The following is a 21,920-nucleotide window of genomic DNA, read 5'->3' as shown; positions in this document are numbered from 1 at the left end:
CCCCCTTCTCACGGCACGGCACTGATTTCTTTTAAAGAATTATAGTTTCTTGTACACGAAAAAACCGTGAACATTCGTCGTATTATATGTTTCCTCTTCTTATTTTTATTAACATTGGAAGTTCTATATAAATGAGCCTCCAAAACAACACATCCAGGCTTTAAATACACAGTAATACCAGTTTTGTAAAATTATACATATAAACGATTAATATATTTGTATTTTCTCGTATAAGTTATTTGCATTTTCTGTTAATAATTACAGCAAATTAATTGCCTTTTAATGGCATTTCGATTGGTAATACTTCTGAAGTTTTTAAATCAAAATACACGTAATATATACACTTACGATTTTGCACTATTAGAAACAGCCTGTTTACGAAAATAAATCTTCAAAGTTCTTTCAAGTCTGTTTAACTTTTCCGTTTTCCGTACCCCAACAAGCTATCAAAATGGTCATTTCTTTGGCAACTCTTCAATACTTTATTTTTCTTTTCTTTTTTCTTTTTGCCATAAACATATTATTCTGATCTCATATTTTTTCATTATTAGTTTGATTCTGACCCATACTACTGTCATTTACATATGTCATTTGTCTCTGCAGTATTCATTTCCAACGGTAAAAATGTTGGCTTGTTCCACTCTTATTTATATAACTTAAAAATACCCGGCGATAACAAGGAAAATAAGATGATAAAAAAAGTGTCATATTTCATGTTGATTTCCGTATCGGTTTTATGAACTAGCTTAGTAATTTAATTCATATTTGAGTCAGCATTGTATGATACTTTTAACCAGTAACCAAGCAGAAATTCGTTCCTAACTTGGTTAAGAATAAAAATTTACAATGACAAACTATTACAATATGGCGTCAACAAAATTCCACAATATTTGGCGCTTAATTCATATTGAATCTGGTACTGAACGTAATGTTACTTATTACGTTACTTTAGATTTTTAGCCTTCAAATTAACAATAATGAACAAGAAAATATAGAACAGTAACTGGATACCCACAGTGGAGTACTATGAAATACTTGAGACCTATTCACAAACATATGAATTAAAATATTCATCACAGCAGCAATATTATACGGTGTTTCTAATCTTTCAACGTTACTTCTCACACTTCGAAAGAAAATAGTTTTATCATGTTTTCTTTGTATAACAAAATAAATAACAACTTTTGTACGAAATTTTAATACTGTTTCTTTCTTATTCATAGAGTAAGACAAAATTGTCATTACCCTTCAAGTCTATTATTTTCGACAGCAAGGAAATATGTATCCCTTGTTAACAAAGGAAGATGTGTTGCAATTTCAAAACACATATTATGATGTACTTTAATATAATAGTTACTTATGAGTAATTTCTTCGTTTTCCTTCTGGTAGAAATATGGTGGAAGTGATTTATAGTCGTTTTTTTTTTTTTTTTTTTACAAAAAAGAAAAAAAAAACAGACTCACTTATTTTCGAAGAGTTCTCTACTCGCACCAGTAAGTAATATTTTTTAACCCATAAATACGTAAAAGAAAGGATTCAAAGGAAAGAAGAAAACAAAACATACGAAACCTTTCAGTTTTACATCCCACAGTTATGTCCGCTGGGCTAAAGGAGACGGTGATCATGAGAAATGAAGGAAATGGTGGAATGAAGAAAATGGGAAGAAACGGGAGAGCCCCGAGGAAACCCACGCACACGGTGTTTGTCCACCACAAAGTTCACTTGGCGCGAGCTGGGATCAAACTAAGGACCCCATGCACCAGAGGTGAACGCTCTACCACTGAGCCACCGTGCCCCCGCTTCAGAATACGAGTCAAGTGTTTGGAAGATAAGCGAGTGTTCAAGATTTTGTTTTAAAAAAATAAGCCTGTACAATATTAAATAAAAATGAAAATAAACTAATTATTTTCATAAACACTCTCATTATCATCGTTTTGTAACTTTTTTTTTTTTCATTCTATATACATACACGTATTAATGGATATTCAATCATAATTATATGCGTGAATACCTAACACACTTGCATACACTCTTATATACACACACATAAATATATATGCACCCAATCTAAGCTTATACTTTTCACTAGAAATATTTTGATATTCATCTCTGAAACGTAACAAAAAAAAAAAAAAAAAAAAAAAAAAGTGAATTTTCCGTGTTGCATGACTCGTGCCAAGTGTATATTAAACGAGATACAAATTAATATTTTTTCTTTCTTCATTTTTCACTTTGTACAGAACAATTTATTGACAAAACTTCTGTGATTGCAGAAAGTGCATTTTTTTTTTTTTAATGTTACAAAATAGTAAATAAATAAATATGAACTGTAACTTAGAGAAAAGAATAAAATTTTAAAATTATATTGACTAGAATACACAATTAGGCTCTACTTTTGTGAGTTATGCAGTATTATAAATTTATTAAAACAAATTCTATGGGCTGTTTCTTTAATGTATTGAAATTATACTCAGAATCTATAACCTACATTATTTATATTTGAAAAAAGTTAATCTTTTCTACTCTATACAAAAAGAAACGTCACAGAATTTAATTTCTTCTACTGTTATTTTCAAATTGTTTGAGAACTAGTTTCTTTTTCCTCTCTAATATTTCAATAGTCAAAATCAGCGGCGGACTCAAGAGAGAAATTTTGGAGAATGAAACATATTTATATATAGCTTACTAACTACCGAAAGTTTGGTTATTGTACTATGATTTGTTGCAAGGGATGTTATGTCTTGACATAAAGGTAATTACACACAAACTTATTGTATATGGTTATCTAATTGATGTCTGATTATTTAGTCAAAGAAGTCGGAAAAACTGAGATCAGTTTGTTTTAGATTTCGCTACAAAAATTATCAGACAAATATTAATATCTGACGCAATAAGTAAATGGACCTAAAACCACTTTGTGTTTCCAAGTTAACTTACTTTCTACGTGCTGTGCTTCATGTTTTAAAGAAACTGGTCTATTTTGCAATATTAAACTTTTATTTGGTCTGGAAAAGCATTTTTGGCTTCTGGAACTTACACAAGATTACGCATGTTTGAAAGGTGTGCTTGGAAGGAGAATTTTCAAAATTTCTTTCTCGTAAATCCGCCTCTGGTGAAAATTGAGAAATGACACAGGGCACATTGATTGCGCTTCTAAATTAAATCTACGATTGAGAAGGCTGCAGTTTTTTTTCTCTCTATAATCTATGACATCTGCTTTTTATATATTATGAAAAGAAATAAAAAGTTAACGAGAATAATATTTTTTGAGCCAAGAAAAGTGACAAGCAAATCGACATATTTCACATACACACATATCCCAACCACAGTGTGTAAAAAGTTTTGCATTAACTCTACAATAAAATTTGAGGCATATTGCTTGATTGTGATTGAAGCATGTTCTGTTAAAACTTGCTACTTAAGTAACAATATAAAGAGCCCACTATGATTGTTTTTGTTCTTTTTTTTTTTTTTTTTGTTGGCTAACTCAACATTATTTTGATACTCTACTTGTTTGTTCAGTCTTGATGTTGGTGTGATTCTTGTGAAGTATCTGTACTTATGTTATTGCTCAGATGGCCATTCAGGATTTCGATGTCCTCCGTGTTTTGATGATCAATCGGAAGTTCTGGCGGCAGCAAATCCTGAAAAGAAGAGAGAGAAAAAAATCCCTTGTTACTAAACAATTAAATATGTACAAAAGTAACAAGACAAAAAGATAAAAAACAAAGCATTTGGCGTAACGGCCCGATTTGTGGGCCTCAGCCACTCCACGCCATCTGTTGGCGATTGGTGGAACTACGTCTAATCTAGCGACGAACGCGTTGTCAGCACGCCGCATAGCCCTATCGCTAACCAGCGTATCGGGAGCTTTCTAGACCTAGTAGCCATCACGTCTTTTACTCACGTGACTCCTCAGTTTGCCTCTCGACCCTGGGTGGACGCCGAAAATTGGGTAAGCACTACTTTTATCAACAGACTACGGTGCCCCAAGACAAAAAGATCCTTAGTTATAAAATATTTCGCTTAAAATTACAATATCAACAACTTTTGTTGAACCTGACAAAAAAACAGAAGCTGATTCTTAATTCCCCCTTAAAATTACTTGAATCAGTGTATGATTTATGGGCAGGTTGATTGCTTGATTCGGAATTTACGATGCTTTCAGCACTGAGGCTATGTAAAATGTGGTCATACAGCTCAACTTGGATCGGAATCACATAAGCTACAACCGGGAATTGAACCCACGTTTCCCGCGACGCTAACTATACAGCCGCCAAGGGAACCTTCGTGACAAGGTGATGTTCATTTGACTGGTATTTATGTACTTAATTACACTGTAAGTTCATGCTCATCCATTCGTTATACTTGTAAGGTTACAGACTACTGTATGCTGTGAAAAAAATCTTTCTCTCTCCCCTAGTCACATGTACTACAAAAAAATGTTGTCCTACTAACCGTATTTCAATGGAACTTGGTAAATATATATCCTAGATCCTTTCGTGTAAGTAGCTGATCCAAAGAGTGCCCAAAGTCAAGAAAAAAATATCTTTTTTGAGAAAAATTTCTCGAATTTATGGATAGTTCCGCCCTATTTCTGCTGCAATATTCTATGTCGGTGAGAAGCTACATACAATTGGCAGCTTTTCTACATTTTCATCTTTTTAAACTATTTCTTTTCTTCACTCAACGATCAGCAAGACAGCTCAAAAGCTCATATTTTTATTTACTACTTTCAATGTATATTATATGTACAGGGTTAGCATAAAGGATTCATTCGTTTTGAAAAGACTATATTTTCAAAAGTATTACACATACACGCATGAAAGCTATATGAAAAGAACCACAAACTAACCAAGTTTGTACTGTGTGTCAGCACGAGTTCATTATCTTTCCGATCGGGTGTGGCAGTGTGCAGTGTCGCAGTACGAGGTTAGTACCTGTCGAAAACGGAGGGAAAGCAAGAAAAAAGATTTTGTGTACTTGAATATGCCAGGTGTTCGTCTGTTACAGCTGTGCAACGCGTTTTCAGAAAAGAGTATGGAAAAGAACCGCCAAGTAAACAAAGCATTTTGCGGTGGTATCGGCAAGTCAAGGACATTGGTTGCTTGTGTAAAGGGACAAGCACCTGGCCTCCCAGATCTCCTGATTTAACGCCCTGCGACTTTTTTTCTGCGGGGGTACGTTAAGGACCTTGTTTATGTACCCCTACTACCGCAATCCTTAGTCGAGCTCAAAGAACGCATCAGTGCTGCAGTGCAGACAATTGCCAGGATCGGAATGCTACAAAAAATGTATGGAATGAGATCGAATATCATCTAGACGTGTGTCGTGTCACCAAAGGGACACATATCGAACATTTGTAGAGGGCGTATAAACTTGATTAGTTTGTGGTTCTTTTCATATAACTTTGATGTATGTACGTGTAATAGTTTTGAAAATATAGCCTTTTCAAAATGAATGAATCATTTATGGTAGTCCTGTGTTTCTTTATATTAGTGTAAATAGAATACATGCATAAAGTAAACGTGATGTTTTCTGGACTACCTCACGCATAAAAATACTCATAAAATGGACTTTGCGATGCGTTTTGATCGTCAATGGTTAATTTTTATATAACACAGAAACGTATTTGGAAAGTTTCAACCTAAAAGAATGTATCTGTAAATAGACGATCACGGTACTATAGAATAGTTTTTAGGGGAAAAGGGCATGAAATGAACCATTCTTACCTAGCGAATGCTCCTAACTATAAAATGGCTATTTATTCAATATATTTATTGGCTTTTTACGAAGACTTGAATAAATAACACTCTTCAACGAAATTCCCGTATTTGCCGAAGTATAAGATGCACTTCATCCTCTATTCAATTTTGAGGGGAAAATATTTTCCCTGCATATTATAAACTTCTTTTTTCTTCTTCCTTTTTTAAAAATACAAAATGCTATTTAGCAACAAACATAGGAGGCGTTAACTGCTAAAGTAAACGTAGAACCACATGCACGTCTGGCAGTGTCTGCAGCGTATGTGTGTCCAGAGAAAAGCACACACACACACATGAAATCATAAATAAAGGGATTGTATCCAACTTGGAATTACTGTGTCATTGAACCGTACTTAGCTGGAATGCTGTTGTACACTGCACGGAAACAAGAAAGCATCAAACAACACAGAATCAGGAATACTTCTTGAAACTGAAATAATCAAGGCATGTAAGATGCATTTCGTTTTAGGACTTATTCTTAAAGGAATATGGTATGTGGTTACGAAAACTGCGACTTAAATGTCTTGTTATTGAGAATTATACCAAATATATGATTAAAACAATTTCATTGAAATATTTGGTAGTGATCCATAAGCTGCCTTAATAAGTGTCGCTTACCCTATCTTGCTGATCCTCCATATCTCCAAAAGATTCCATTACAGAAATGTCCGCAGATGTCTCTTCTGCACCGGTGGCATTTGTGGCCTCTGCAGCTGCACTTGCTATGGAAAATAAGAACAAGAAACTTAGCAAAGGACAATGTTTAAGAGGTAATTCACTAATTGAACATTAAAGCCAGAAATTGGTCTCTAATTTCTTGCGATTATTTTAAGATGATGATTTCTTAATTAAACTGTAATATTAAAAGAATTTAGACACAAAGTTTTAATATACAGAGTGACCCATAATTATGTATATGTCGTTTCAAAGACTGCGGTATAGAAACTAGTAACATAACTTGAACATAAACACATTACTCTCATATATTTCCTTACAAGAAATTTAATCTCTGTTCTCCATGGCATGGATTCACCAATGCACCATCCAAATCGATATATACCTGGAGACGAAAAGCAACATGTCACAAGCAATATGATCTTGAAGCTTTGCTGGCGTCTACTATTAATCCAATGTTCTCGGGATTGCTGCCAGAGTGAGTGTTGCTGTGCTGAGCTTTCGTTACCATACAGCGGGAACATCTTCAGAGCTATGTGTTGGAGTGTGCTGGTCGTACAATTTATATTGTAGTCTTTAGGAATTGCTGTATTTCTATTGGTTGTTTTTGTTGGCCAATGGCGTGATCTGATTTTGCTAGTGGAAACTGTTCTCTGATTGGCTGATGGTTCTTTTCGTACTGAGAAGCTGGATCCAGATGTCAAACAGTTCTGGGACAGGAAAATACATGAATCTCTATTCATCCGTACATACAAGCCATCCATCAACAGAGACGAAGGTTATCATCTACCTGACATCTGGATCCAGCTTCTCAGTACGAAAAGAACCATCAGCCAACCAGAGAGCAGTTTCCACCAGCAAAATCAGAGCACGCCATTGGCCAACAAAAACATCCAATAGAAATACAGCAATTCCTAAAGATTACAATATAAATTGTACGACCAGCACACTCCAACACATAGCTCTGAAGATGTTGCCGCTGTATGGCAACGAAAGCTCAGCACAGCAACACTCACTCTGGCAGCAATTCCGAGAACATTGGATTAATGTCACAAGCAGCTTGACAGACCCGTACTGATATTCTGTGGAACTCTCTCTGTGATAACTTCCCGTAGTTCGGCCAAATTGCGTATGTGACTTTGTCCTTTAAAATACTCCATAAGAAAAAGACAGGTGGTGTCAAATAGGGAGATCAAGCTTCGTCTTACCTCCGCGTAATTGTTTATTAAAGACAAACGTACACAACGCACATGCTATTCCAGTGACAACTGTTCCGCCATGCTGTCTGGCATACACTAACGGTTCTAAGTCCAGTTCCAGTGACCGTTATCCTCACTCTCAGGCTATACAGTGTTGCCATATCGAAACGTTTTGTCCAGAATTTGCAAATAGTATAACCAGTTCAACATCATTAACATAATTATGGGCCACTCTGTATATGACTCTATGTCAGATTTCCTTTACAGTGTTATCAACAATCCATATACATGATCAAACGATGTTGTTCACGAGACAATACTGGAAGAAAAATAAGGATTGCAGTTTTCATTTTATAAAACTTTTTTTTTCTTTTTAATTTTCGACGGTAAAAGAAAATATGGTGATCGATTAAAAAAAAAAAAAAAAAAAAAATCGAACTCCAGATTTCAACGAATTTACACGTTTCATGATCCATAGATGCCAAAACAGTGATTTTTTGATGTTTGCTCATCTGTTCGTCCGCCCGAACGTCCGTTCTGGTATACATGTATCCACTCGTCTAGAGGCTGTACCATTCAACGTATCTGCACCAAATTTTACATTTAAGGTTTTCATACGATTCTCTAAAGATCTTTCTCGAATTTTCTTTCTATCCCCAAAATTGAGCGTAATTTACTGAAAGGTGAAAATAAAAAAGTCCGATTTCCTCCCGAAAGTCTCTAACGATTTTGTTTTAAAATTTCATACATCAATATTTCATTAACAACCCTATAATCTGGTATAAGCCACTTCTCTGGGAAAAAAATCCAGAAGGGGTAATTTACTTTTAGGGGGAGAGATCTTTTAAAACGATTTTCTCAAAAACGACTTAAACAATTTTATCTATATTTCATAAATAATTATCGTTGAAGATGTGATACCTCGTATGTCCAATTTGTTATTTTTTTTCAGGAGACGAAAGAAACATCACTATATCTATTCACAATATTAACATTTCAGACCTTCCAAAAGGTGTTTTATCCTTTAAAAACACGCTGATACAGCTGCTCTTATCACAGCACATATGGCTATAATACATTGAACTCAGTGGCATACGAGGTATTACCTGAAATTGCCAACAATCGACATGTAAGCAAACGCTTTAATCGATTGTTTTTCAGCAATTGATGTCTTGTGACGCACGAGGGTTTGCTAGAACATGGGTTTTTGCTTTTTCATGAGGTTTATGCCAAAAACTCAAAAATCACAAAAAAAGTCAACATAGGGGGGTTCACATTTTCAACGATGTTATTTCGCTAGTAACCAGATAATATGGCATAACTCATTTCTCGTGAAAATATTCACAAGGGGTAGTTTATTATTGAGGGTGTGTTATTTCCGGGAGATTTTAAACAAACCACGCAATTTTGTTTGTATATATATTATTAATTGATAATACGACAAAAATCATTTATCCTGAGAAATCTATGAGGGGTACTTTACTCTTGAGGTGAGTTTTTCTCCGGTCGATTTTCTCAAAAATGACCCCGGCGATATTGTTCATATTTCATAAATAAATATTTCATTAATAACCTGACAATATGGCGTAACTCATTTGTCCTGAAAAAATATATGAGGTGTAGTTTATTTTTGAGGATTTTTTCGGACGATTTATTTTGACGCAATTTTGTTCATATTCCATAAATAAGTATTTCGTTAATGTAGTCCATTTCTCCTGAAAAAATTCAAAAGGGCCAGTTTAGTCATGGCAGGGAGTTTTTCAGGTGATTTTCTTTAAAACGACTCAGGTATTTTGTTCATATTTTATAAATGTCTCCTTAATCGTTAAAACCTTATTCCCAGTTAGCTAGGATTGGCTTTTCCTAGCTGTCATCCACCTGTTTCTATTTTGTGTCATATCTACTGTGACATCACACCATATCACTCTTCACAAAATCTTTCTCTTTGTTCGGGCTCGTGCTATTCCCAATCAGTTCTATAGCATCCACTCGGTGAACTATGTTTTCCGAAGGTTTTCTATCATGCCCAAATCACAATTTGTCAATAGAGCATAACTCATTTGTTATGAAAAATCCGCAAGGGGTAGTCTATTCTTGGGGACTTTTTTTTTCGGGTAGTTTTCTCAAAAATGTCTCGGTCAATTTTGTTCACATTTTTTAAATAAATTTATCATTAATGACCCACAATACATGATGAGTAATATCTCATGAAATAACTATCAAAGGGTAGTTTAATTCCTTTGCGTGCTTTTTTTCTTTTTCAAAAACGAATCGACGATATTCTTCACTATTTCATTAATAACTTATAATGTTGTATAAATTATTTATGATGAAATTCAACACTGTAATTTAAACAATAATATATTAAATATAGCTAAAATTAAACATCCATAAAATCTCACAGTTACAACTTTACACTATCCAAGACGTAAAGAATCGTCTTATACAGTATTATACTCACTCTTTATCAGGGCCGTGCCCTGCAAAATCAGCGCCCGGGGCGAGAGTATACGGCGGCGCCCCCATACATATATTCCAAGCAATTTTTCCTCTTTTCTCCCGAATTCCCTCTCCCTTACTTCGGCGCCCGGGGCCGTCGCTTCCCCCCACGGCACGGTCCTGCTCTTTATACAGTGTGACGCAGGAAAATAGGAAATTTTGAACGTTAGAGTTGGCAATAAATAATGCCGGCAGTTGTTCGGAACCAATGTGTGGTTGCTGTAAACGCGTTGCCATTTAGTAATCACGCAGCACTGGAGTGGTGCGAAAACGTGCTATCGCTGTTAAAGCACTTTACAAGCAGGGTGATAATAACAGTAACATTCGCTCGATATGTTGATATGCTTAAAACATTCTTTCCACGAGACTTCACGATTTTAATCTTAACATTGAAACCATGTGGTTTCAGCAGGTCGGAACCACGTCACACACTGCTCGACAATCGATGGAAGCCGTTCGCCAATTGTTTGGAAGGTGCACCATTTCACGTAACGGTGACATTTTCCATGAAAGCTATTATGGAAGAATGTGAACTCCGAAAGGAAGCATATCTTCCCGATTCATCTTTAAGAAGTAAAGAGACAGTTTGTGATATTTTGTAATGAAAATATAAATCGCATACTGTATACATGCACTTTCGCCAATAAAAGATGTTTCTCCTCTGTTTATTTGTGGAAATTACGCTACTTCAAAATTTCCCGTTTCCCTACGTCACTCTCTATATTTATTTATTTTATTTATTTAACAATCACCAGATACAGCTCAGAGGCCATTTTATACTGGATATCTAACAACAACAACAACAACAATGGAAAGGATTTGGGAAGGTATCGGCCAGGGCCTGTCTTAGTAGGTACCATTCCGGCATTTGCCTGGTAGGATTGAGGGAAACCCTGGAAAACCCCAATCAGGATGGTCGGCAGCGGGAATCGAACCCGCGACCTCCCGAATGCGAAGCCAACGCTCTACCACTTGAGCTACTTCGCTCGGTTATTTAACAATTCTAAATAAAATTAAATACACGAAATATAATAAGGAGAATTCTGGCACATTAATATGAAGTTAATAATACAACTGACTTTATTACGCCTGCATCTCTACTATGTGAAAATTTTTAGGAACCTTTCTGTTCCTTTTGTCGGTCACGATATACGGAGAAAACATTAACACGAGAATAAAAGTCACATTCGTAATAATCAAACTTAAATGCTCAGATTTTGTAACAGTCTTTCGAAAACAGAGTATTATCACTGTCTAGAAAACACATAATTAAACTGTCAAAATCTGGTGTATATACACAAAATTATAATTCCGTAATATTATAAGGACGTTCAAAGATGAAACATATACCAAAAATGGGTTAGCGGAGGAGATAAAAGCTATTCTTGGGATGGAGAACCGATTGCAAAAAACCGTTTAGTTTTCGCTCACTATGGGAATCAATATTGAAACCGGAAGTAGTAGAAAATTTTAACCACTTTCGGTTTTAGAAAACTGTTGCGGGTGGTGATTACATGTTCACTTGATTCGCTGAATTGATTGCAAAAACCGTTGATCACTATCTGCTACCGAGTTTCTTCTATGGCAATCAACGTTTGAAATCGGAATGGTTGATTTCTACCAGTTGAATAGGTTAACAGAGAAGATGGAGCCTATTCTTGGGATGCAGAATTGATTAAAATAAAAAAAAAAGACATCCTTTACCGTTTTCCCTCCACGAACACACAGAGTGGAAGTTCTAATAAATTTCAGCCATTTCTGGTTTCAGTAGGGTGTTGTGGGTGGTGATGGTATGTTCTTTAGGGACGCTGAAGAGATTGCAAGAAACCGCCTGTCATTATATGCTACCGTTTTTGTGCTATGGCGGTCAAGTTGAAATGGTTGATTTCGAACACTTCTTATTTGGATAAGAGGATTAACGGAGGAGATGGAATCTATTCTTGGGACGCTGAACCGATTTACAAAAAAACTTCTCCATGTACAGTATGTTACTGTTTTTGCTCCGATACCTGTCAGCAAACACAGATGGACGGACGAGCATAGCTGTTCTATAAGGCTTGCTTCCGAAACTTATGCACACAGCATGGAAATCTAATAATTGTCCGTTGAGGAAAACAGAAGCACACGTCATATAGAGAAACAGAAGAATATGATTAGTAATACCTTTGATACTCACCTGTGGTGTAATTTGTATTTGCAGCGTCTTCATCATTAGCGTTCATATATTCAAACGACGGTTTTTTCTTCTCTTCTTGCAATCTGTGATCCGGCCGGGCGTCTAACAAAAACAAAGCAAAGCAAAGTTTATTACAGCACAACGATCACTTAATAATAATAATAATAATAATAATAATAATAATAATAATAATAATAATAATAATAAAAACACTAACATTCGAGCCAGCCAACAGTGACGTTCCTTCAGTCGGGAAATTTAACTCCCTATGGACCAATGTGAATTTCAAGTAATAGTTATGTTTCTTCCCTTTATATGCTTATTTGTTAAAATGAAATGAAATGAAATCTTTGAGTTTTACGTCCCACGGTTATGCCGGTTAGGCTAAAGGAGACGGTGATGATGAGTAATGAATGAAATGGTGGAATGAAGAAAGTGGGAGGAAACGGGAGAACCCCGAGAAAACCCACGCACACGGTGTTTGTCCACCACAAAGTTCACTTGGCGGGGGCTGGGATCGAACCCGGGACCCCAAGCACCAGAGGTGAACGCTCTACCACTGAGCCACCGCGGCCCCCACTTATTTGTTAAACTGTATGATTGTGATTTATTGTAACCTTCAAGATATAGTCTGGGAATGCTTCTTGATGGGTGCTTTATTGTTTGGTTAAATCCATTTTCTTTCTCGGTATAGACTTTCTTTCTTTCTTATACGTGAACTTCGGACTAAAATTATTAATTACTTTCTTGGAAGTGTGCACATTAGTTTTATTTGTTTCAGGTTAAACGTATTTTGCATAAATTTCGAGAACTCAATATACCGATGACATGATGCACGTATTATCCTCAATTCAATAAAACTGTAAGCACCATATTTTTATCTTCGCTATAAAGATATACAGGGGTAGAAAAAAATCTAAAAACACTTCATAAAGGACACGTAAGTTTGGCCCTCCACTGTACAACACGTGTTGCGGTTGCCGATCGTTTTTTTGTTTTCAATGTGTCATGTGGACCTTCCTCTTCCGTCAGCAGTAACCAGTAACCACGTCACCAGTTCACCTGTGAGTGACGTGGTGTGAAAGTGGTGCAGTAAAATAGGAGACCTGACAGACTTCCAAAGAGGCATGATCGTTGGTGCCCGTTTAGTTCGAGCTTCAGTGGCAACTGTGGCGAACATTGTGGGGGTATCGAAAGGTACTGTGTCCAATGTCACGAGGGCATACACAATTCATGGGCAAACGACGTCTGCAAAGCACAACAGTGGTCGAAAGACAATCCTGTCAGATAGGGACCGAAGGGCATTACAACGGATTGTAGCAGCTAAAAATAAGACCACTGCAATGAAAATTACGTCTGAACTCAATTCCGGCCTACAGAGCCCGGTTTCATCGAAAACAGTGCGACGGGAACTTCATAAAATGAAAATTCATAGCAGGGCCGCTATCGCCAAGTCCCTGGTCACAGCAGTAAATGCGAAGAGGCATATCCAGTGGTGCAAGAACTACAAGGTGTGGACTCATGAGCAGTGGAAACATGTAATGTGGTCCAATGAATCGATCTTCACCTTGTTTCCAACAACCGGTCGTGTTTACGTATGAAGAACACCGTCGCAGGCCTATGATACAGACTGTCTGCTCCCAACTGTAAAGCATGGGGGTGGTTCTGTTACAGTATGGGCAGTGATATCGTGGTTTTCTGCAGGTCCCATCATAACCCTGCATGGAATGATGAATGCTAAGGCGTATGAGGCCATTTTGGGGGACCAGGTTCTACCCATGGCCCAAATAATGTTCCCTGGTGGTGATGGCATCTACCAAGATGATTTGGCACCCTGTTACGTTGCAAAAACGGTGAAATCATGGTTTGAGGAGCATGACCAGGAGCTATCACACCTCCCCTGGGTCCCACAATCACAAGATTTGAACGTCATTGAGCCACTGTGGTCTGAGTTAGAAAGGCGTGTTCGGTTTCATTACCCTCCACCAGCATCCCTTAAGGAACTGGAATATGTTTTGGAGAAACAATGGTACAAAATTCCACACACCATTATTCAGGAGCTGTATACGTCCATTTCACGTCGGATTCAAGCTCTTTTGGACGCAAAAGGAGGCCCCACACCATACTAGGTATGATTTTCACACTTTCGCAAACGTTTTAGATTTTTTTGCCCAACTCCTGTATATCTTCTGTATATATTTTATATAACAGGACAAGTACTTTCACTGATCTCAGTGAAGTGGGAAAAATAATTCTTACTTCTGTTGGAAAATTCATATAACCATAATTTAAGTCATAACTATATTCTGACATTTGACTGGTACGAGAACTACGCAAATCTCAATTAGGCTAAATCGGCCAAGCAGGATTCCAAATCCATTGGACGTTTTAACCCTTTAACATACCGATTATTTCTGAAAGAGCGTTTCAATTTTCACCTAATTTTTTATTGCTAAATTCTAACAATCACTGAGGGACAAACCAAATGGCAACAATGAAATTATTTTTAATGAAGGCAACAATGATATATACGTGGTCCTAAAATCTTCCTTTAATAAAACATCAAGTATACTCGCCAGAAACGTGGGCAAATAATCATTTTCGAGCTTTTATTTTTCGAGCTCGAATATATTTGAATTTTTATGATAAGGGGTTAATTGCGGAACTTACAACAATATTAGTTCTGGCTTTAGATGTAATAACAGTTCAAGTATATCGTGATCTCCTAGGAGCAATGGTGTTGAAGGATAATGTTCTTTTATTTATTGACATGTGAATTGGGTTATAATGTTAAAGTATGTTCCTCAGGCTCTATAAGCATTTGTTTCCCGGAGCAGGTGGCATGGTCCTGTATCGGATTCTCTTGGAGGCGAGACAATTCGGTTGGGGATTTGCCTATACTGTATCTTGCATAACGGTCTGTGTACCGCATTTAAATTCCAGTCATGGTTCCTAGCCCATATTAATAGTGGGTTTCGACCTTCATAACCTGGGTACTGTGTAAGGAAGCAAAAAAACAACTCAAAACATAGTTCTCTTTTTTTCCCTTTAAACCGATACTAAATAAAGAGACTATACCAGAATTAATCTACCTAGGTTCTGATTCAATCTATGGGGAAAATTACTTTGAAGGTTTCAAATGCACATACATCTCTATACATCAGAATTTATTAATTATACAATACACTCTAGTACAATTGATGTTTGACTGTTGCTTACCTTCTTGCTGCTGCTGCTGTTGATTGGCATTTGGACTAGACGCAGGCTCTTCTCTCAAGGCCTGGAGAATAAGAAGGCAATGTTTAAGAATAACTAAGAAAGTTCACTGAAATCTAATATAATAATAAAACTAAACTTATCACATTACAATATGTAACTCCACGCTATATACACAGTATGTCGGAAAAGTAACGGAACTTTTTCCTTTACAGATAACCACTAGCGCCATCTATTGAAGCAACATATCATCGGAAAGCTGGATATCTGTTCAACAAAACGAGACCACAATCATGAAAAACCGATTAACGGAGTATCAAGTGATAACAAGAAAAGTGTGTGTATCTGGTGTCACCTCGTCACAAAAATATGATGGAACAAAGAGCCAATATTAAATTTTATTTTAAGCTAGTAAAACATTTACACAAACATTGGAAATGATGAAACAAGTGTATGGTGATGAATTTTAATCTCGTACACATGTGTTCGAGTGATATACGCGATTCCGGGACGGTCGTGAGTTCTTGGAAGACGACCCAAAACCAGACAGATCGAAAAACAAAAATCGGGATGAGTAGGTGGAACAAGTGCATGAAATGATCGCCCACGCGCCTCATTTATCGCTCTGTGACTATTTTCTATTCCTAAAATTAAAATTGGCTATGAAAGGAACATTTTATGACAATGTTAAAACACGTCCAGTCTGCCGTGACGAGAATCATTGAGGTAATTCCGAAAAAGGACATTAAAAACTCTATGCTAGCATTGGTTGAACGTGGCCAGCGGTGTATTGATGCGGAAGGGATGTATTTTGAATAAAAAGAACTACAGTTGTAAAATAAATAATGCGTTTTGTTTAATTTAGAAACTTCCGTTATTTTCCCGACACATTGTGTACCAAAAAAACATTTCGATGATGAATGAACTGACTTAGTAAAGAAGCAAATGATATACAAATTTCGAACATCTATTTATTACTTTATAAACTCTTGTAATCTCTCTTGTAAATAATCAAATAAGAAAACCAATCCTTTTAAGTACGAGTCAGTATCTCATGCACAGCATCTGTGTATGTCTTTTTCCTGCATCTTACGCTTTTCAGTTTCACTCATTTTCTTTTTCCCTTGAACATGGAACTAGAATGGTTTTGAAAATTATAAATGTAAAAACCGTTGAGCGGAAAGATTGTGAAGTAGATACAAGTAGAAATTTCTATAATAACCATGTTTACTGCGAATAGAATTCTATCATACATCACATTTAATATATACATGTGGCTGAGGTTGTAAAGGAAAGCCAAGTTTTATTAGAAAAGTTTATATTTAAAAATTGTTCACTACTTTTCGTTTCTATTCACAAAGATATAAAATTAATTAATTTTCCAGATTCTGATGTTTTGAAACACTCCTGTTCTCATTGCAATATAATTTACTTACACTCATTTTGTTCCTAATAGTTATATACAAATTCTTATTATTTTTCTTTAATTGTCACACACACACACACACACAAAAAGCAAAACTTTAATGAAATGCACTATTTCCGAATTCATTTTCTTAATGTAGAAAATAATTACGGAATTTCATTCACACATCCACTTATGCATTTCCCTACATTTTCTACACATTAATAAGCATTACTAAATAGCATATGCTTTTATACTGACGAGTAACACTGGTATTTTAAAAAGAAAAACAAATGTCTACAGACGTTCACATTTAGACTAGTATATGTTTAATTTAGAACGGAATCAATTATTTGTCGTTTGAAGATTTTCAAGAAATGGAATTCTTAAAGAATTAAAATAACGCAGTAACAAAATTTCAGACTACGAGAACCGTTTAAATTGTGACATATAAGGACTCACAATGCACCGTGCCAATTATTGATAATGACTCTGCATGAAAATAATTTGAAACTCAAATTGAAATAAAAATGTTATTTTGATTATTTTGCCTGGAGCTGCCAGGCATAAGTTACTGGAAAGCTGGTGTCCGACAGTTCAACAGAACATATGATGCCTTGTAATAACAGAGACAACAGATCTGCTGATACATTTAGAAGTCTAACAAGTCATAATGATCGACAGGACGAATTATAACGTACGATTTCTAGTTAACAAAAGTAGTAATACTTGGAGTATTTAAAAGCCAGATTAAATATACAACTACTGGCAACAGTGTGGTCAGTAACTTTGATAGTCTAGAAAAAAAAAAAAAAAGAAATATTTAGTTTAACATCCCACAATTATGCATCGAGGCTGAGGGAGATCGAGACGATGAGAAATGAATGAAATGGTGGAATGAAGAAAGTGGGATGAAACGGGAGAACCCCGAGACAACCCAAGCACACGGTGTTTGTCCACTACAAAACTCACTTGGCGTGAGTTGGGATCGACCCAGGAACCAGAGGTGAAAGCTCTACCACTGAACCACCGTGGCCCCTTGCTTAGAAACAGCGTGAGCGAATACTACAGTGATTGGCGAACAACCCTTCCCTTTGTTTTGTTCACAGCATGTGCAACTATTTATCAGATACCAGTCTTCTTTAATTGCATTATAGAAGAGGCAAGAACAGGACGGTCTGATAGACGAAACGAGTAACTGACCTATCGTGTAAAAAAGAACGTGGTTTATCACATAAACTAAGAGATTATTCAACACGTCCTTCATACCATCTTCTTCTTGCTTTGTTTATTTATTATCATTATTTTTAAACTTAATTCTGTATCCCTCAGCTCCAGTGCAATATACGGCTTTCTGATTGACTTGGGAATAATCATGCTAAATATACTCATTTTCTTTACCATGCTTTTGTGAATTTCGTACAACCACTTTTTTTTCATCATCTTACTGAAATTATCCTTCTGATTTTTCAGAGCTATTGCAATGCTAAATTTTAATGTGTCCTATTTCTTAACATAAAAAAACATGGCTCTAAGTTTCTCTATATCCTAAATTGCACGAATGATTTTAAGCACAACGAAAATTTATTCGACTGATTGCAGTTAACGTCCCTTTTTATTACCCATGTTACATGACTCGGGATCTGTTACTTGACGTGGAATCTGACGGATTACTTGGATTTGTGTCTGAAGCAATCACTCCCATCAGGAATTCAAGTCGAAACCATAGAAAGCGTAAGTAAATGTTAGCCACTAAGCCATCAAGAGAAATAAATTACTAGAATGGGACATTCATCTAGGTAAATATTATATATATATATATAAAAGCCAAAGCACAGTGTGTACAACAGGAGATGATGATGGTGAAGAAAAGTGTGTCTTGTATCAACAGCAGTTCTGTGAATTTCAATGAGAGTCATTACCTTCAATCTTCCCAGTAGAAGTACTTGCCCATCTTTTCTTTTTTCTTTTCTTTTTTTTTTTAAAAAAAAAAAACTAGACAAATGGACCAGTCTGAATACAAATTTTCCTTGGTGTAGGGAGAAATTAATTCTCTGCAAACTCACTGAAATTCTTTCATTACTACTACATGTGCTGACAAGGGTTGATTTTTCGATGTATGAATTGATGATAAATTCATGATGATTATATGTACTTCATATTCATGTTTCAAGTTTTCAATCAACTTGCGGCTGTGAAGTCAAGTGCGTTTCAAAAGTAAATGTTTTACAGCAAAAGATATACACATTTTACCTAAGTATATTTCGCTACACTATAAACATTTGCATTTTGTTACTGGGAAGTTGATTTGCGCTTAGCGATACTTAATCTGCGAAACTCTACACTACTTCCCTTGTGAATATATGGTTACAATGAAAGCCTTAGACGCGGAACACCTGTTTCGTTTCCATGGAAGCTCATGCGGTTTGGATGTCACATTAAACTGTAATTTATCTCATACTCTCAGTGCTGAAAGGAGATGTTATACCCTTAAATCAAGCAACCAACCAAACCAACGACTATCACGTTTGTCCTTATGTTTCTGTCTCCTATTTCATTACGGCCTTTTCTAAATTTATGGATATTTCTTTTCTATTTCAAGATCACTCAAATTTATTCCAGGTCGAGTTCTCTAATTTCGAAACTGAGAAACTCTTGTTGTGTTTTATGTCACGACGTCAGGTCATAAAATTCAAGTGCCGCCTACATCTCGCTGGTTTGTTTGGTCTCTCGCTGGGGCGCAGCAGTCATTGCCACTGACAATACGCTTTACGAAATTATTATCTCTAGTCTCATAACGTAGTAGAAGTGTTTTACAAACATTCACACGATGTTCTTTCAAGTTTGAGTAAGTTGTTTTAGTATCCACCTACAGGAAATTGTTATATTGCAGCACGTCGTGAACTATATCGTGCACGAAACCATGAGTAATGTTAAATTCTGCACCACATCGTCGATTACTGCCAACATATTATCTTGTATCACTAGATCTACAGTAGCAAGAAAAATGAAATGAAATCTTTGAGTTTTACGTCCCACGGTTAAAGTAGACGGTGAAGATGAGAAATGAATGAAATGGTAGAATGAAGAAAGTGGGAGGAAACGGGTAAACCCTGAGAAAACCCACGAGCACGGTGTCTGTCCACCACAAAGTCCACACGGCGCGAGATGGGATCCAACCAGGGACCCCAAGCACCGGAGGCGAACGCTCTACCACTGAGTCACCGCGCCCCCTACAGTAGCAAGAGTTTTAGGTGAAATCAAAATACGCGGTCAACTAGTACGAACAACATCAATTATTGTCGTCGTCTTGTAAACTTCTGTGCAATACATAAACCTTCTGAAATGATAAACAGGAATCCCCATACTGTTTCTTCATGAATATCTGTTGGTTTCTCGCTCCCCCTCCAACTCCTCCGTTACTCAAAAATTAGGCGCCTGCGCGCTACACCTTTCATGTGCATGTCTGTAAGGAGAGCCGCCATCTTGCTACCAATAATCCACGTCATATTTCCCATCAGACTACGTACGCTGCATATGCAATACAAGAGTATTAAATGATTCTGATTTATTGGTAAATTGTGGTTATTTTCTTGACTGTCTCGTACAACACTTCGCAATTGTGAGATCTGTATATTGTCGCTGCATCTCGAAAAACCGTTACATTTTCGTCGAATATCAGCAGAAAGCCGCACTGCGGCTGTATATTCTTATATGTGAATCCTGAATAGTTAACTTGTAATAATGAAGCAAAAATGACACTTGTTAATGTAAACGTTGAGAAAGTAGGTTTTCGCTTTTTCTGAAAAGTCACCAGTCAACGATATATTCCTTTGTAAGAATCATATACCATTCGTTTCTTTCTGTTCGTTGAAGTTTAAGCATCTCTTTTCAGCACAGAGGCAATATGAGACGTGAAACTACTGTTTAAGGAACCATCGCAATGCGTTCAACATTTCTAATGTTCTCCCACTGGGAATCGAATCCAAGACCACGTGCACCAAAGGCGCAAGCACTAGTCAACTATACAAGCGGGGAGGGCTAAATCATATGCCAGTTTAGATTTATATTTATATACTTATCGTCAAGAGTATTCGGCTGAAAAAGATGATTTAAAATGAACACTGAAAAGATGGTAACGGAACAATTGTGTTTCTTTTTTTTTTTTTAGGGAAAAAGGAGGAAATGCTTTTGTTACACGGAAAGAACAAAGTTCCTTTATAAAAGAAACTTTCAAAACATTGAAAATGAACACGTCAAGAAGCCTGTACGTTAATTGTAACACCGTACGATTCGATAACTTCCAATATGTATCCCTGTAATTTTGTGACTTTTTCGTGACCTTTTCTTTACCAAATCATAAAATTTCCTAATATTTTCATCAATGCGAGTTAGGCCGAATTTTCATCCATGCAATAGAAACGTACTTTGCTTGCAATTTGGTAGCGTCTAAAACCGACGATAGACATTTTTGTTATTGAACTTTGGCGTTTTATAGAACAACATTTTTCAATCTGTACTTATATTTGTAAAAAGCTAAATTTCGTGACTTTTTCGTGACTTTCATGACCGTTTTCTGATTTCGTGACTTTTTCGTAACATTCGTGACCGATAGACACCCTGTATACGATTCGATGACTTGTAGTACGTTTAGTTAAACTTTACACCGTATGATGCGTTGCTTTGCAATAAATACGACTATAAGTTAATTGTAACGCAATACGTTTTGTGACGTACTGCTCAAGAATAACTTCTTGAAAACACTGTTTATTTAATATGTAGCATTTTCAAAACTTTTAAACGTGGTTGTAAAATTATATATAAAACCAATAATGAAAAGCGATATAAAAAAACTTACTTTCTACATGAATAAGCATATATAAACGCGAAAACTTTGACAATCTTAATAGTAATATTATTATAAATTCCACACACACATACACAAAATAAAATAAATACACAACGCTGTAGTTTGTTAAGGAAA

The 21,920-nt window shown here is 36.1% G+C and overlaps 1 protein-coding gene across 6 annotated transcripts in view; it reads right to left on the bottom strand.

Annotated features, from left to right (window-relative positions):
- Positions 1 to 1,152: 1,152 nt before the first annotated feature.
- Positions 1,153 to 21,920, bottom strand: part of RIC-3 (RIC3 acetylcholine receptor chaperone) — a 144,463-nt gene continuing 123,695 nt past the window's right edge. For all 6 annotated transcript variants that reach the window (XM_081742275.1, XM_081742277.1, XM_081742276.1 and 3 more), the window contains 4 exons: positions 15,535 to 15,595; positions 12,316 to 12,417; positions 6,385 to 6,488; positions 1,153 to 3,645 (listed from right to left, as the gene is read on the bottom strand). In XM_081742275.1, coding sequence (XP_081598401.1) covers positions 3,520 to 3,645; positions 6,385 to 6,488; positions 12,316 to 12,417; positions 15,535 to 15,595 — 393 coding nt within the window. In that variant the 3' untranslated portion in view covers positions 1,153 to 3,519. The remainder of the gene's footprint in view (positions 3,646 to 6,384; positions 6,489 to 12,315; positions 12,418 to 15,534; positions 15,596 to 21,920) is intronic.

Source organism: Thermobia domestica, chromosome 16, assembly GCF_964235325.1.
Source record: "Thermobia domestica chromosome 16, izTheDome1.hap1.1, whole genome shotgun sequence".
Taxonomy (NCBI): Eukaryota; Metazoa; Arthropoda; class Insecta; order Zygentoma; family Lepismatidae; genus Thermobia; species Thermobia domestica.
This window is presented reverse-complemented; position numbering and strand designations above follow the sequence as displayed.